Source organism: Diabrotica virgifera, chromosome 9, assembly GCF_917563875.1.
Source record: "Diabrotica virgifera virgifera chromosome 9, PGI_DIABVI_V3a".
Lineage (NCBI taxonomy): Eukaryota > Metazoa > Arthropoda > Insecta > Coleoptera > Chrysomelidae > Diabrotica > Diabrotica virgifera.
The window spans coordinates 210,884,747-210,902,880 of record NC_065451.1 but is presented as its reverse complement, the minus strand read 5'-3'; the positions used below and the strand labels follow the sequence as shown (position 1 = coordinate 210,902,880).

The 18,134-nt window shown below is 34.0% G+C and overlaps 1 protein-coding gene across 4 annotated transcripts in view; it reads right to left on the bottom strand.

Annotated features, from left to right (window-relative positions):
* The window catches only part of LOC126892745 (venom dipeptidyl peptidase 4), a 66,617-nt gene that overhangs the window by 43,958 nt on the left and 4,525 nt on the right, over nucleotides 1-18,134 (bottom strand). Inside the window, exon 1 of one of the 4 annotated variants that reach the window (XM_050662399.1) lies at nucleotides 16,766-16,926. The exons of 2 other annotated variants lie outside the window; for them this stretch is intronic. In XM_050662399.1, coding sequence (XP_050518356.1) covers nucleotides 16,766-16,789 — 24 coding nt within the window. In that variant the 5' untranslated portion in view covers nucleotides 16,790-16,926. Of the gene's footprint in view, nucleotides 1-6,309; nucleotides 6,466-16,765; nucleotides 16,927-18,134 lie in introns of those variants that run through there. One more of the 4 variants, XM_050662401.1, reaches the window with a different exon arrangement.

Sequence of the window (18,134 nt, the reverse complement as noted above, 5' to 3'; positions counted from 1 at the left end):
AACAACCTTTATCTAAATGTCAAGTTCAATAGGTGTATAATCGTCGAGAGTTTCCACTTATACGTAATTTTTTAAATTGAATATACCTACCTAATAATAAACTGATAAACAAAAATATTTGTAATCTTTAATTTACATTGTAAATTTTTATTTTTTATCATAAAAGAGGACATGTCAGTCGCTATTATCATGATTGGTATCTTTATTTTTATTACTATTTGCGATTACGTTTCCTCATTATAATACGTCTGCCTTTTTCTCTTGAAACAAATTTCTAAAGATCTCGAAACAATTTCTAAAGAAAACTATTTGTGAAGAAAATTTATAACCCGCAGTATGGTGGAGGTTTGTAGATGATGTGTTCTCAATGTGGTCTCATGGATCATAGTTCTTGGACACATTACTAAATAATTTAAATAATAAAGAAGAGACAATAACATCAAGGAGAGACGATACCAACAATATAGGATACTGGATATGAGACTCAGGTGTAGAGAAAACCAAAACACAGAACAGATACCTAAATTATAAATCAAATCTCAACATCAATATTAAAAATGGAATCAATAAATTGAACATCAATCTTATATTAAAATTAGAGTATTTTATAGAACTAATATGTAAACACGCATGAGAAATATAGAGTTCAGGGGAAAGATTCAATATAGACCTGAAAGAAATAAATGATAAAAAGAGAAAAATCAAAGAAGCGGATCCTATTACATTAAATGAAACCAATTACGTCGCAAATTCCTCGACATAATGCAGCAGGATCTGGTTACCCATATTAAAAGAAGAAACAAACAGAAAGATAATACCCCCATTAGTTAATCAATAACATATCGAGGATAAATGATTTATGTTTTAAATTACATATACAGGGTGTTTGGTAAAGAATGGGCCATAGCTTAACCTTAGATTCCTGAGGTTAAAATATGTCGATTTTAAGCTAACTTACCTTAGTAGAAAAGTTGATAATAACCGAAATACAGGGTGTCAAAGTTAAACTTTTATTTTATTTATTTTTGAATATTTCCTGACAGGCATTTGACAACAACATGAAATTTGGTAAGTGGTGCTGGTACTGTATGCCCTACTAAATTATGTTAAACAAACGTTTCTGGCTACTAGCAGAGGCGTACGACAGGGGAACGTGAATGGTTGACCCTTCCCAAATTCTACGCTACTGGCGGAATTGCTATTTTAGTGCAATTTTTTGATTTTCCAATACTTTCTATGTAAAAAATATACGCTTAATTCGTAACGACAAAGCCATTAGTTTTCGAGATATTTGAAGCTAAAAACGAAGGAGCATAATACATTAATCAAAATAAGTGTGCCTTTTCATTTTTAACTTCAAATATCTCGAAAACTAATGACTTTATCGTTACGAATGAAGAGTATATTATTTGCATAGAAAGTATTGGAGAATCTAAAAATTATGCTAAAATAGCAGTTTCATCAGTGGCGTAGAATTTGGGAAGGGTCAATCATTCACTTTCCCCTCTCGTACGCCTCTGGTAGTAGCCAGAAACGATTATTTACCATATTTTAGTATTGGTACAGTGCCTACACTTTTTGCCAAGTATCACACGGATATGTCAAATTATTTTAAAGTATTCTTTTTTTTTAATAATTTATTCTTTATTTAAAACTTTAAGAATTATGTGTGCCCGGTACTATAAGACCATTTGACGTATCCTTATGGTACTTGTCAGAAAGTGTAGGTACTGTACACCCTACTAAATTATGTTAAATAATCGTTTCTGGCTACTACCAGAGGCGTATGAGAGGGGAAAGTGAATGGTTGACCCTTCCCAAATTCTACGCCACTGATGAAACTGCTATTTTAGCATAATTTTTTAGATTCTCCAATACTTTCTATGCAAATAATATACGCTTCATTCGTAACAATAAAGTCATTAGTTTTCGAGATATTTAAAGTTAAAAATGAAAATGCACACTTATTTTGATTAATGTATTATGCTCCTTCGTTTTTAGCTTCAAATATCTCGAAAACTAATGGCTTTGTCGTTACGAATGAAGAGTATATTTTTTACATAGAAAGTATTGGAGAATCAAAAAATTGCACTAAAGTTGCAATTCCGCCAGTAGCGTAGAATTTGGGAAGGGTCAACCATTCACGTTCCCCCGTCCGTCGTACGCCTCTGGTAGTAGCCAGAAACGTTTGTTTAACATAATTTAGTAGGGCATACAATACCAGCACCACTTACCAAATTTCGTGTTGTTGTCAAATGCCTGTCAGGAATATTCAAAAATAAATAAAATAAAAGTTTAACTTTGACACCCTGTATTTCGGTTATTATCAACTTTTGTACTAAGGAAAGTTAACTTAAATCGACCTATTTTAACCTCGGCCATCTGAGGTTAAGCTATGGCCCATTCTTTACCAAACAGCCTGTATATAAAATCAGAGTTTTATGTTAATCCTGAGAGTAAACTAAATTTATGTAAGATTAAATATTTACTATGTCGATATAATATGATAAGGTTTTTTCCTCATGATTTGACTCTCATCATTGCATTTACTATTTTTTTTTTAAAGACAAATCACATACTATGATCTTTTAACGGATATTCTTAAGTTAAAGTTGATTTCATGTAATCGAATGAACTATCTGTCAATAAAATCGCCCCAGGAACATAACTCATAAATATCGCAATATCATTTTAAAGTAGATGACTTTATGTATAGTATCTTTCTGCATTGTCAATATGAATGAGTCAGATATAGTTAAATTATTAGAAGAATTTTTTTACCAAATAGATAACCAAGTAACAAAAGCAAAATTTGTTTAATTAAATAATTTATTAATATTTTGTATTTAAAACCGACTTCAAAGTAGAAATCAAAACGTCAAATATACTTTCGAATAAAAATAATAAATTGTATTAAGATGCCACAAGAAAATAACTTCATAACAATATTAAAAAATTCTAAATATAAAACTTCTAAATATAAAATATAAAAAAACATTCAAAATGTTACGTAAAATATTTTTATGACTGTACATTATTGATGTAGTTAACAATTTTTCAATGTCCATAATAATTGTACGAATGTATAAATTTTAGATTTTAGTTAGTACCTGAATAATGATAATCTGATATAAATAAAATGATTATTCCATTAAACATTATTCATATTTCTGTATATACGAATTATACTGTATTAAATATCAGCAAGTAAATTATATAATATACATAAATTATATTATATAATAAGTAAATTATATAATATACATAAATTATATTATATAATATAAGTTTAATATTATTCTCGTTTCTTAGCGAAAACACTTCTTGCTAAACTTGCTACACGCTTGCGTGTCTATTTTTCAATCAGCTCTAAGCAAGGAATATAGAAATAAAAGATGTATTTGCAGGCTTCGTTAACTTCGAAAAGGCATTCTTTAAGGTACACCATGTAAAACGAATGCAGATGCTATAAAATATAGGAATAGATGACAAACTACTATCGTAAAAATTGGAGATAACTACAACGACGATATCTAAATACAACGAGGAGTCAGACAAGGTTGCATTTTGTCCCTAACGTTGTTCAATATTTCAATGTTCAAAATTAAAACATTTCTTTACAATAATCATCTCAGTTAAGAAGTAAGACAAAAAATGGTTAAGTGCTATGTTTGGTCTGTACCTTTGTATGTTGCAAAAGTGTAGATACTAAAAGTATCGACCGTGAACAAAACTAAAGCATTGGATTCAACTGGATTCATAGACAGATGCTGAAGATACCTTGGACAGAAGGAAAACTAATAAGCAAGTACTATGAAGTGTCAACAAAGAGAACTAGAGACTATTAAACGCCGAAAAATGTTTTATCTGAGACATATATTGACGGGAAATTGATATAGAATAATACAACGAATACTTAAAGGCAAAATAGAAAGCAAAATAGTAGTGTAGGAGGAAAACAGTTTCTTGGTTAAAAAACATTTGCGAGTGGGTTCAGATATCTAATGTTGGACAATAATTATTCCATGTTGTAAACCCTAAGGTGAACTCCAGGCTGGTGTGGGAATGTCGACAAGAACTTGACAGACTGGCACAATATAACAGTGTTATACTGGTATGGGTTCCAGGTCATCGGGGCGTATTAAAGACAAAATAGGAAGCAAAATATTAGTGTAGGAGGAAAACAGTTTCTTGGTTAAAAAACATTTGCGAGTGGATTCAGATATCAAATGTTGGACAATAATTATTCCATGTTGCAAACCCTAAGGTGAACTCTAGGCTGGTGTGGGAATGTCGACAAGAACTTGACAGACTGGCACAACATAACAGTGTTATCCTGGTATGGGTTCCAGGTCATCGGGGCGTATACGGCAATGAAAGAGCTGATGCACTTGCCAAGAGAGCATCAGCTACAAAATACCTGGGTCCAGAGCCGGCCGTGGGAGTGTCAAAAAGCACCGTCCGCGAACGAAAAAAAGCCTGGATCCGAAACCAACACAACTCACACTGGGAGAGTGTACCCGGTCAAAAACATGGCAAGATGTATATCGGAAGGACATGTGCTGAGTTACTGCTGAAAACAAGCAGGAATCAGCTCAGAATCATAACAGGTTTCCTCACTGGACATGCGCCAGTTAAGGGTCACCTGCATGCAATGGGGCTAGTTCATGGATACTTGAGCTGCAGACTCTGTAACAGAGAACCTGAAACAGTCAACCATATTTTGCATGACTGTGAGGCATTGGATCGGAGGCGGCAAACACTTTTCGGAGACATCGAAGTGACTCCAAATATATATGGCACCCACCCACTAGATCTGTACAAGCTGGTACAGGGATCCAGAATTCTGGAATGGGTTTCATAAACGAATGGAAGATGTACAATAAGCCAAGTGGCTGCAGTACAACCAGTTCACAACAGACGGCTTCCAGGGGAAAAAATCCATGTTGCAGAAGAAAAAAGTCTTCGAAATGAAATCCGCAACGAAAGAATTTTCCTAGAGCTGACTGTGTACCATTAATCACAAAAAAAAAATAGTGAAAATTCTTTATAAAAGGTATATAATTTTAATAAAATCAAAATCCACAAGGAAAAGAAAATGTTTTTCCTATAGTTGGCTGTATACCATCAATCACAAAATTGGAAAAAAATTCCTTTGTAAAAGGTATAAAATTTTATTAAAATCCCTTTAAAGGGCTACATCACAACAAAACGTTTTCGATTTTTATAAAAAAAACCATCATCAGCGTTAGATAAACTGGATGCTAGCTGAGCCACAAAAAAAAATATCCAGGTAAAAACCCTTTAAATACACTATCGATGCGTTAAAAGTGTATACTTCAACAAAAAGCCTAAATGGTCACATGGCAACTAGGATAATGCCCTAAGATAATGTATTGAAATTTCCCAACACGTGGGATCCAAATTGAGTTATTTACATTTCAATGACTTAATGGCAAATGACTTAATGGAGTTGCCATTAAGTCATTGAAATGTAAATAACTCAATTTGGATCCCATGTGTTGGGAAATTTCAATACATTACCTTAGGGCATTATCCTAGTTGCCATGTGACCATCATTAGGCTTTTTATTGAAGTATGCACTTTTAACTCATCGATATTGTATTTAAAGGGTTTTTACCCGGATATTTTTCTTTTGTGGCTCAGCTAGCATCCAGTTTATCTAACACTGATGATGATTTCTTATAAAAATCTAAAACGTTTTGTTGTGATGTAGCCCTTTAAAGGGATTTTAATAAAATTTTATACTTTTTACAAAGGAATTTTTTCCAATTTTTTAATAAAATCATTACAAGGGCTACAGCAAATACACAGAACGTTTTCGATATAAACATATCATTATCAGTGCTAGTACAGGTATAAACCCTTTAAATGTTATGAAAATGTGTTAAGTTTACATTATTAATTAAAATTCCAAAAGATGGATGAAATTGTCAGAGATAGGGCCCTTAGGCATAGCATGACACCCCCACACGTGAGTTGCTGATCAGATGTTCCTAATGTAAGGACAGATTTATCTGATCAGCAACCCATGTGGTGTCAGGCGATGCCAAAATCACTGATGATGATATTTTTATATCGAAAACGTTTTGTGATTTTATGTAGCACTTGAAGTGATTTTAATAAAACTATATAACTTTTATAAAGGATTTTAAATTCCAACGTCGGATAATTCGGAGTTTATATTTCGCAGATTACGTTTCATAATAAATTTTTTTTTAAATTACTTATTCTACAAGTGTATACTATAAGGGTGAAGATAATAATAGTAGGATATGTTAAACTTACATTCATTTTTCCGCCTTGACCAAGAAGAAACAGCACTTGACACGGAAGTGGTTTGTTGTAGACTGAATAATAATGCACAAAACTATTAATTCAACCGAAACCCGTTTTAGGAGGTTATCACAACCATATAGCACGTTCAATAATTCATTTTTAATGAAAATAAAATATTGTTAGACGTATCCGACTAATCGCAATCACTCTCAGTCATTGATAATTCCCATCATAATTCCCAATTTAGTATCATTCCAAGATAATTTGTTTTGAATAAATGAGAGAATTTTGCCTTTGTTTTCTTTGACCATGGTTTGTAGTTGACTTAATTAGTCGTGGTCATTGATATTTTACTCTTGTTTTAGTCATCGGTAGCCAATTATCGTAGTAGACTAGGGACTAGGGCATTTAGAACAAAAAACAGGATTAAATCGATTTTGAAATATTGCACCTATCGACTTGCAAATTTTTGTATTGTGTTCCTAGGCCTGGATCCCATGTACCAAAGAAAAGTTTATTAATAGCAAGCTGAAAATTTGTTAATAGCTTAACGGTGTCTAATCGGACAAACTTTGATGTACGGGAACATTGGAAGAGGGGAAGTTTTAATTGTGGAACGTGATTTTAATTGTGGAACGTGTCATCCTGACAAGTTTATGATTGTGAAAACTAGCAGGTTGTTTTTAAGTTTACTCCATAGCAAACTTTATACACTCACCCGCACAAAATTCCGCCACCCAAAATGTTTGATTTTTTGACACGCGAGCCACATGTGGCTCTTTGAAGAATTATTTGTGGCTCTCAATAAATGTACCTGAATTACTTTTAATTTTTGTGATTCAAAATGTCTTAAATTACTTAAGAGTTAAGCAGAACATAACTATTAATGACCACAACTTCGAAGTAGTAAAAGATTTTAAATATCTAGCGGCGGCAACCACTAATGACAACCACATATAAAACGAGGTCTCAGCAAGGGTAGCTGCGTGGAATAGAGCATTATACTCCCTATCATCATTATTAAGATCCAAGTTGCTAAAAAGAAAATTTAACAGAGTGTACATGCCAATTGTTCGCCCAATTTTTACATATGAAAGTGAAACATGGACTCTACATCAGCGGAAAAGAGATAAGCTGCTGGTATTTGAAAGGGAAGTTCTCAAAATGATATTTGGCCCTCAAAGAGATGAATTGACAGGAGAGTGGAGAAGGTAACGTAATGCTGAATTGGTGACTGTGTATGGTACTGAAAACATCGTCAGATATATAAAATCTAAGATAAGATGGGCAAGTCATGTGGTAAGATAAGAGGAACACGGAGTGTTAAAGGCAGTGTTTTTTGAGAGACGGTAGAAGATCAGTAAGCCGTCCCAGAAAGAAATGGAAGGATGATGAAAAATCGAAATATCCTGAATTAATAAAGACTACTTGTAGATTTACTGGCATAGTTGAAACAACGATTTGAACAAATTTATTTCACTTTAAAATTCATGTAGTCCAAACAGAAAGAGAAAATGTTAATACCTTTTTTTACACTTCTTTTTAAATAATTGTTTAGTTGTGGCTCGCGAAAAATTTCAAATTTTGAAAAATGGCTCGGACTTTCAAGGAGTTTGGCCATCCCTGATCTATAACTTTCGTATTTGTACTCCGATTTTCACGATTCTTGCATCAGTTTGTAGGTACAGTGGAACCTCGATAACTCGGATTAATTGGGACCGCGGCCGATCCGGGTTAGCCAAAGAATATGGTAAAAATTAATAAAATACGGTATACTTATAGATAAACTCCGTTATAATTGAAATAACATGAAATATATATATGCACAGTACCTACACATCTAAATTATTAAAAACACGCAAACACAAACCTAAACAAACGGAAGCAAACAATACAAGACTGGAAGACTGTACTACACACAATACAGTCACAATCGGAACGATGTTATGAACAGTGAAAACTAAGACCATTGTTAAAAAAAGAATTTTTAATTAGTCTTTTAGTCTTTTTTAAACAATGCTAAGACAGTTTGAAATACATAAAGGAATAACAGGTGTCTGTTGTTTCCGAAAAATCCGAGACAATGACCGTCGCTCTGCCGCCGCCGCCGTGTGCCATGAGTCATTTTTACTATCGTATACATAGTTCAAATTACACAAATACACATTATCTGTCAAATATTATATTACATACTATCCCTTGCAAGATAATTCGGATGGAATTTCCCAGATTAGGAGACTGGGGCGATATCAAGCACAAAATAATCTGGGGAATTCCATCTGAATTATCTTGCAACGGATAGTACATTTTTATTGTTGAAATGTTTGTCTGATGAAAATCGATCCGGTTTAGTCGGACTTATCGGGCCGACTTATCGGGGTTCCACTGTACATGTATTGATGTCGTTTGTTATTATTCCGGTAAAAAAATGTTTTTGCTTAGATGGCATTATACGGGGGTGAACGGAAGCGTTGTATTTTCTTCAATTTTAAAAAATTCTGTGGCAAAATTGGTGAGCTGATTTTGTTTCATACTCCTTTTGTATTATCCTGGAGGTATCACTAAGGTTTTGTTTTTTTTTTTAATTATCCGAATATCTCTTTTCTTGTAAGAGTGTAAATAAAAACACTGCTTTGAAGGTTTTTTAATTAATAATAAAATATCAAACGCACTAAAATTAACAAAACAAAACAAAATTAACAACAAAACAAAACAATTTAATAGCGGGTATGTCCACCTCTTGCAGCAACGATTGCTCGCAATCTGTTTGGCATCGAATAAAGATGTGTCATCCTTGGCTAGGGAATAGCCCGATATTCCTCTACCAGGGCTATAACTGTAACAAATTTTCTGGAGGCCTAGGATGACGGCGAATAGCTCTTTTTAATTCATCCCATAAATGCTCAATAGGATTGAGATCTGGGCTGCGTGCGGGTCATTCTAATCTTATCAAATCCAACCTCTATTTTATGAGTTCATTAGTGTTTTTATTCGGATTCGGAAGAGATATTCGGATAATTCAACAAACAAAATTTTATTTATGCCTCCGGGATAGTATGACAGAACTATGAAACAAAATCAGTTCTTCCATTTTTCCACAGAATTCATTTAAGTCAGGAGAAAATACAACGCTTCAATTCACCCATGTATAATGTCATGCAAGCAAAATTTTTGTGTTACCGGAATAATACCAAACGATATATGTAAATACATGTATGTACATACAAACTGATGCAAGAATCTTGAAATTGTCAAACTTAATCAAAAATTTTAGCAGTCACCTAGGGTGACTGCAGGTCATCTGGAGTTTCGAGGAGTGTTCGCCACTAAATTGATGCAAACAGATTAATCGGGGGTTTTTGGGGTTAGTAAATACGAATACGGCATTAAAAACGAATCCAGGAGCACTTGATGCCCAGGGATATAACGAAGGTACGTCATCTTCTGAAGTTTTGATGGTTTTTGGGGTCACTGAACACGAATATGACATCATAATAGACCATCGAAGCACCTAGGGTGACTTCTATGCACTTCATCTTCTGTAATTTTGAGGTTTTTCGAACTAGTAGGTACTCGAGGGTACAACCGATTGCGATCCTTAATTGCCATAATTTCAACTAGCTATATTACAGTCATTAGGCAAAAAGCTAAGTTATTTACATTCATAAGGGACTGCAAAAATAAGGGCTTTCTGCAATCATCTCTGTCAATTATTTAGGTACGTATTTTAATTTAGAGATTCCCAAATTAAAAAACTTTTTTAAGTCTTCAACTTTTATTTAAACCATTTTTCTCTAAAATGTATAAGACACGTTTTATAGTCACATTTTTTTTACTTTTTATGATTGTTTAAAAAACCAATCAAAATCAGCTAGGTATACGTTTTTAAAGATTTGCCATCAGCTATCCCTTACATACCTTTTAGTAGATCCTCAAAAACCTATATAAGTTTTTTCAGGTCTTTTTTTACTGGCCTATATTTTAAAAAAGTGACAATCGGTTTTTAGATTATTCTTGTCTTCCTAGTGTCTAAATTACTTCCACAGGATATCTGCCGCTGTACATATTTAGACACAAGGTAATTATATGGTACATAGAGATAATAATGCCATTATTTACTTATTCATACCCACACTTTTGTACCCAAAACAAAAACGGTTTATTTTAAGTGTTTGTACTAGAAAAACAGGAAGTTAGGAAAGAATTTGATAAAATAACTGAATCATTTGGGTATGTATATAAGGGGTTCCGATATTAACGAGAAAAATAGTTATTACAACTTTCGAACGTCACACTACGAAAACTTCCCATGTATTTCGTCGGACAGAACTTCCAAATGATTTGTTACCCTTTCATTAAACTCCCATGCAAAAATCAGACTGCTATTTACCACCAATATAATTCCGGACATTTAACATGTTCTACGTGTCGGACTTATAAAATATTTGTCGGACAAACATTTTTTCATATAGATATTACATAAAATTTGCTATTAAATAAACTTAAAAACAATCTGCTAGTTTTCACAATCATAAACTTGTCAGGATGACACGTTCCACAATTAAAACTTCCCCTGTTCCACTGTTCCCATACATCAAAGTTTGTACGACTAGACACAGAGCCTATTTTACTTCAAATCATGCCCGAGGCACTACATAATTTTCGGGACCCTAACAAAAATTTAATAGTAATAATAATTTTTTAAATGTATTAATTATTTAAAAGAAATATAGTTGCACCAGATTAACAATAAATAAAATTTATATTTAAATAATTAAAAGCATTGTTGAAGTGTTTAAAGTGCAAAAACTACCGTGGAATTTCTCTACTATGTACAGCATATTATTATAAAGTCCTCATGTAAGTATATTATAAACCAGCGGCTCCAACCACTAGTAGAAAATATTAATTGGAGAATTGGAGAGTATCAGACGGGCTGCTGCAGAAGGGGAAGATCGACAATGGATCAAATATTTACAGTCAAGCAGGTCTTGAGCAAATCATGGGACACGGCATTCATGTTCACAACATGTTTGTAGACTTCAAACAGGCATACGACTCAATTAAAAGGAACAGACTATACTATATAAACAGCTTATTTCAGAAAGGGACTCGAGTCATGTTAACTAACTTTCGAGATATGTACTATATGCAAAAAACTGTCTGAATAGAAACTGCTTTTCTGTAGTAAACGAGAAGTACTCCATACGATTTGTCTATTATTATAATATATTTAACCTGGCTCCTCTCTACAATAAACTATATGTCTACCATCATAGTGAATGAATCCACTCTTAACAAAAAATAACAAAAGACTGACTTAGGTGCCTTTCTGAAATAAGCTGTTCATATATTGGCTGAATTGGCAATACCACACAAGCTAATTAGACTCAAAGCCACAATGTATGAAACTCAGGCATGTGTACGAGTATAAAACCACCGGAAAGACTTTTCAAAGTCTCGCAGGGATTGAAGCAAGGAGATGGGCTGGCCACAACATTGTTTAACCTGGCACTGGAGTATGCGGTTAGGCAAATGCAAACTGGACGAGGAAACCTACTGAGCAACAGAACCTCAGAAACCAGTTTAACTGGCCTCTTATGCGGATGATAATAATATTATGAGTAGAACATGAACAGGAGCATAGGAAACATACGCAGAGTTAAAAAAGCAAACGAAAAGGCTAGGTCTGGAAATTAACATAGAAAAAAACAAAAATAATGATACAGATGACAAGAAAAAATATAGTCAAACAGAACATTATATGTATCTGAAGATGACATTCAAACGGTTGGAAAGTTTACATACCTGGGAGGAGAAATATATGCCGACAGACCAGAAAATGGGGACATACGGAAAAGAATACCGCAGGCAAACAGAGCTTATTTAGTCCCCTCCAATATATTTCGGTTTAAAAGTGTCTACCGAAATACAAAGGGGAGAATCTTTAAAACCTTAATTCGACTAATAGCATCCTATGGCAGTAAAGTATGAGTCCTGAAAGAAACATTCAAAAACAAACTCGACACATTCGAAAGGAAAGTACTGAGGAGAATACTAGGACCTGTGAGGGAAAACGGAATCTTCACAATTCGATGCAACAACAAGCTTTATCAACTTTATAAGGAAACACCCCTGTCAGACTTCATTAGAATACAAAGATTGCAATGGGCTGGACATGTGATAAGAATGGGAGAGGATAGGCTACCAAAAAAACAATGAACGCTTGGATGCAGGGAAAGAGACCGGTTGGAAAGCCTAGAAAGTGCTGAGAAGACACAGTAACCAGCAATGCACAAGCATTTTTAGAAGTCCATGTATGGATAAGAGCAGCCACAGATAAAAAAGTGTGGAGGCAAAAAATAAAGGAGGCCAAGGCTCAAAGAAGAAGAACATAATGGGAGGACGAACTTCCTTTTTGCGCACTGTTTTGAGGTGTAAAATGAGATAATATTGCATCTTTTTGTGCCTGCCGTTTCTGTTCTCTTAATTTTTGCTTTTTTCGTTTTTCACTGTCACGAAACTATTACTTAGATAAGAAAAATAAGTGCTTAATAAAACGACTAATGATTAATGAATAGATTAGTTGAACTAACTTAAAAAGCACAGGACTGAAAACTAATGCATACAATCAAGCAATACCTTACCTTTGCATAAAACGGCATTAAACATCAAACTAAATATTGAATATAAAAGCGCAATTTAAATAAATATGACAATAATACGTGACGATACCTCTTTTTAATCCTACCTCTTGCTCTTGTATCTGTTCCTTCGAAGTGGTGTATAAATTTTGCTTATTGTTATTGGTGCCAACATGCCGACAAGGCAATCTATTATACCTACTCTTATTGCAGTTTTATGATGGTTTATGGTTTAAGAATGGTTTATGGTCTTATGGTTTATGAATGTCACTCTTACCTAATTGGTTATCTTATCAGTTCCTGTTGGTAAAATGAAATAATTTTGAAAATTTATTTTGTTTTTTCAATAAAAATTTTCTTTTGGTGATGTTTTCGGGCCCCGTTAAAATGCGGGCCCGAGGCAGGGGCCTCATGGGCCTAGTGGTAAAATAGGCCCTGACTAGACACCGTTAAGCTATTAACAAACTTTCAGCTTGCCATTAATCAACTTTTTTTGGTACACGGGATCCAGGCCTATTACACCTTATTGGTGTTTTTTTTGGGGAGGTTTCAATGTACTGTTTCTAGTTGTTTTTTAAGTTACACATAAAAAGCTTTTCAACCTTCAACCAAGTTTTTTTTACCTTTATAAGGATTTTTTTCCAATTAAAATTTTTTCAATTAAAATGGTATCCCTCTTTATACACGTAGTGTATGTAGTGTATGTAGTGGTACCACGTGTTACTTTACTTTCAATCTTTGACCATAGTTCTTAAGATGGTTTTGTAAGCATAAAGATCTCACTTAGGAATTGAATATTTTTACACACTCCAAAAATACTTTTCTTTTCCAATTGATTCATTTGAAAAATCAAGACAATGGTACGGAAAATCGAGTAGGTACATCATTATTCAGAGCTGCTATCAGTAAAGTCACGATAGCGAATATGGTAGCCAACGTGATATTCAACGATCGATAACGGTCATAAAGTTATAATAAGAAAAAACAAGCTGTTGGGGAACTATTGGGTTGCGCCTTTAAGGTTGGAACTTACTTAAGTATTACAAAAGTACTTAAGTATGTTAATTTTTAGGATTTTTCTATTAAAAAGAAGGAGAGTTAGTACCTACATGGTAATGATGTTTCAGCAGTGATGAACACTTGGTCAGCACACACTAGGTCATGAGGATACACCAGAAGAGTGGCGTTTATTGATAGACTCATCCAAAGTTCGTCTTAACTTTGGATTAGTCTATCAAGCAAAGTCCCATTGCTTAACGGTAACCAATTCTCTTCAGTCCCTGGGGCCCATGCTGCAAACATATATGGAATATATGGCAATATAAAACTGATGTTAGAAAATATAAAATATGATAGATACAAGTTTAACTTATGTGGAGATCTTAATCTAATCATGTTACTTAGCTTGCAGGCTATGTATACAAATGTTGAATGTTCCCTTGTAAATGGGACAACCGAGATTGCGAAAGACATTATAAGAATAAATCATGGCCTAAGCGGAAAACTCTTGAATCTGGTAAGGAAAATGTTGAAAATATGCCTTTTATTGATCCTAAAAAAGTATACGGACCACCACTGCATATCAAGTAGGTTTAATGAAGAACTTTGTCAAAGCTGTGAACAAGAAAGGACAAGGTTTTTTTGTAGTTAAGTTAGTTAGTTTCCCTAGTCTAAATGATGCAAAAATTAAAGAGAACATCTTAACAATATAGAAGATAATAGAGCAGACTTAATGATATAGAAAAAAGAGCATGGATCTGTTTAGAAAATGTAGTTAAAAATTTCATGGGAAACTATAAAGACGACAATTACAACGAATATGTCAACAATGTACTCAAAGCCTACTGTGATTTGGGCTGCAGCTTCTTCTTCAAGTGCCTATCCGTTCCGGCTGTTGGCGATGATTATGGCTATTTTGACTTTGTTTACCGCGGTGCGCAACAGTTCACTGGTAGTCGTGTTATACCACTTTCGTAAATTTGAAGCCAGGAAATGCGTCTTCTTCCCGGTCCGCTCTTACCGTTTACCTTTCCTTGGAGAATCAGTTGGAGAAAGCCATAACGTTCTTGATATCTCATTACGTGTCCTAGATATTCCAATTTTTTTAGTATTTACATCTACAGTTTTTACATTTACAGTGTATCTACATTCCAATTATTTACATAACTCCCATTTGGACTTGTTCCCATAAAATCTTGGAGATATTAGTGACGAACCTGAAGAACCTTTCCGTCAAGATATATTTTTAGTATGGAAAATGGCTATGGAGCGCTAGATGTTGGGTGTGTCCCTGAGGGACCCAATCGCAAACGAAGACCCAGGCAACCAAGTGACGTCAATAACGTCGAGGAAACGTCAGCTTTTGGCTGAATATATACACGTGTTTGAAAATTACGTCGTATAAACGTCTTTTGTAGGTGATTTTAAATACGTAAGATTAATGACGTTAAAATACGTTTAAAAATACGTTTTCATTTAGGACAGCCCAAGTCTGACGTCACAAAAATGGGAGGAGCTTATCGGGTAAATGCTGATAATGGTAATGTTGTATATTGACGTTTATAAGCTTAAATTGTCATAAGAAATTTTTCATTTATTGTTTACGTGCTTTGTGTGGTAAAAAACGACTTTTCAGTTAGATATTTAGTTGAAGAAACGTGTTAATTAAGAGATTTTTATTCGTTTTTCTCAAGTGAGTAGTGACAGTTTAATGCAATAGTTTTTCTTGAAAACGGTTTGAGGTTATGTGTTTTGTTTTGGTGAATATTTTCTGTTAATGAACTAATTATGTGTTATCGAGTTTAATTAAATTAATTTGTTAATAAATTATTTATTAGTTTATATGTTGTTTCAGTTTTGACACAGTAAGCATACCTTAGCCTATAAGCTAAATTTAAAACAGTTAAATGAAAAATAGCAATACCAACAATACCCATATGAATAATTATTATTGTGTATTTTTAAAACCATAAAATGAAAACTAATCTAAAAAAAGACATAAAAACTACGTTTTTTATATCACGTATATAAAACGTGATAAAAATGACGTCAGTTATGGTGGGACATATTCACGTGACTTTCGACGTCGAAAAAACGTGAAAAACTGACGTGGTTTGGTGATAATTATGACGTCTTTTCAACGTTTTGTAAACGTTATTTGGTTGCCTGGGGAAATACGTCGTAGAACAAAAACAACAGACGCTATCGAAAAAATCGCGTCGCTCAAGTGGAACTGGGCAGGATACGTCGACAGATTGTCAGATAACCGATGAACAAAACGTATTGTCGAGTGGAGGCCACGAGAAGAGGCACTACGGAGCAGAGGACGACCACCAACCAGATGGGCTAACAATCTGAAGCATGTTGTCGGCCACTGGATACAAGCCGCACAAAACAGAGACAGATGAAAAGAGCTGAGGGAGACCTATGTCCAGTAGTGGACGCGTACGGATTGATGATGATGGAAAAACAGAAGCAAAATACTTAAGAAAATCTCTCACAACCACCGTTGAATGTAATGAACCCATATTCTTTTGGGTAAACATAAAAAAATGTGTTATTTGTATTTGACTTTCACAAGAAAAACATACGTGATAGAAAACTATTATAATCTATATCATTTTTGGACTCAGTGTACCAATACTATTAGAATGAGTCTATACAATTTTTGGGCCAAAACACAATATTTTTTTGTCTCCCAGTGTATGTAATCTTACATGGTTGATGCGAGGCTTTGTCTAAAGAAATACAATTTAAAAAAATTGTCTTTTTGTCGGCTGATATTAATATTGTGAAAAAAATTCTATTATTAAAATCCTTACCTTATTAACATTTAGGCACACCATTTTTTCATCAGTCACAAACACAACACTTTTCAACACTTATTCTTGTTTTATAAAGTATCTGCTTAAACTCCTCTGAACTGAATAGATACGCATGTCACAATTGAGTAAATTTTTAAGTGCTAGAAAAATATCGGTGCAGAAAAATCACATGAAGATAAACTCCAAACCGTATTTACATACTTTTATTTCATTATAAGTACTATAAGTAGAACATTTTATTATCACAATCAATTGATAATATACTATAATGCACAGGAAAAAGTAAAATCATGATTTTTGACTTGATTACGGGTCAACCTTATTTAAGAATAAATTAATACTTACTAATAAAAATCAAAATTTCTTTCGAAAGCGATAACGTACAGGAAAAACCATAATTTTTGGACTTGATTACGGTTTGACCAATGCTGACTTGGTTAAAAATATAAACAAAAAGTACCAGAGACTGACAGGGGCGTCATTTGATAAGGTCAGGGGGGGCATGTGCCCTGACCCTGAAAATGACCGAAATTTACAAAAAATATATCAATTTTCATCATTACATCAAATATAATGTATTGTATATATAATGCTTGCCCCCCCCCCAATCAAAATTTCAAATGATGCCCCTGGAGACTGATAACAATAATTCTAGAAACGACAAAACCTTTTTTTTCCTGAAATTGAGGGGAAACAAACAGGTTTCGTCCCCGAACGTGGTTCTAGGGAACAAATTTTAACCGTATGACCGATTATAGAAAAGTTCACAGAATTCAAAATCGTAACATACCTGTGCTTGATCTTTTTCTTCAAGTGCCATCTCCATGACGGAGATCGGCAATCGTCCTCCATGACGGAGATCGTTCCTTGATAGATTATCTTTCTTATAGCTTTCGGCCTAGCCAATTGGAGTAAAATGTGGCAGATTTTGTCTAAAATGGGAGTCCAAAATCATCTGATACTGCTAATTAAAAGACTATACAAGTTAGAGTAAATGAGGAACTAATCGCAAGTTTCAGGTTCACTAAGAGCGTGAGGCAAGGCTGTATACTAAGCCCAATTATATTCAACATAATATGGTGAATGATAATGCGGAAAGCTACTGAGGACTGGAACGGTAGCGTCACTATCGGCGGGAAGAATATTTGCAATTTGAGAGATGCAGATGATACAACCATCCTCGATAGTTCTGAGGTAGAACGGATTCACCTGCTCAACGGATTGAAAAAGTAAGCTTTAAGATATGGGTCTTAAACTAAACAGACAAAACGAGAATCATGATAATTCACAGGGCTCTCTCTTCAATTCTGACCCCCCGGAGGAAGTGTAGTGGTCGACGTAATGTCGTGTATTGTCCGTCTCCAAA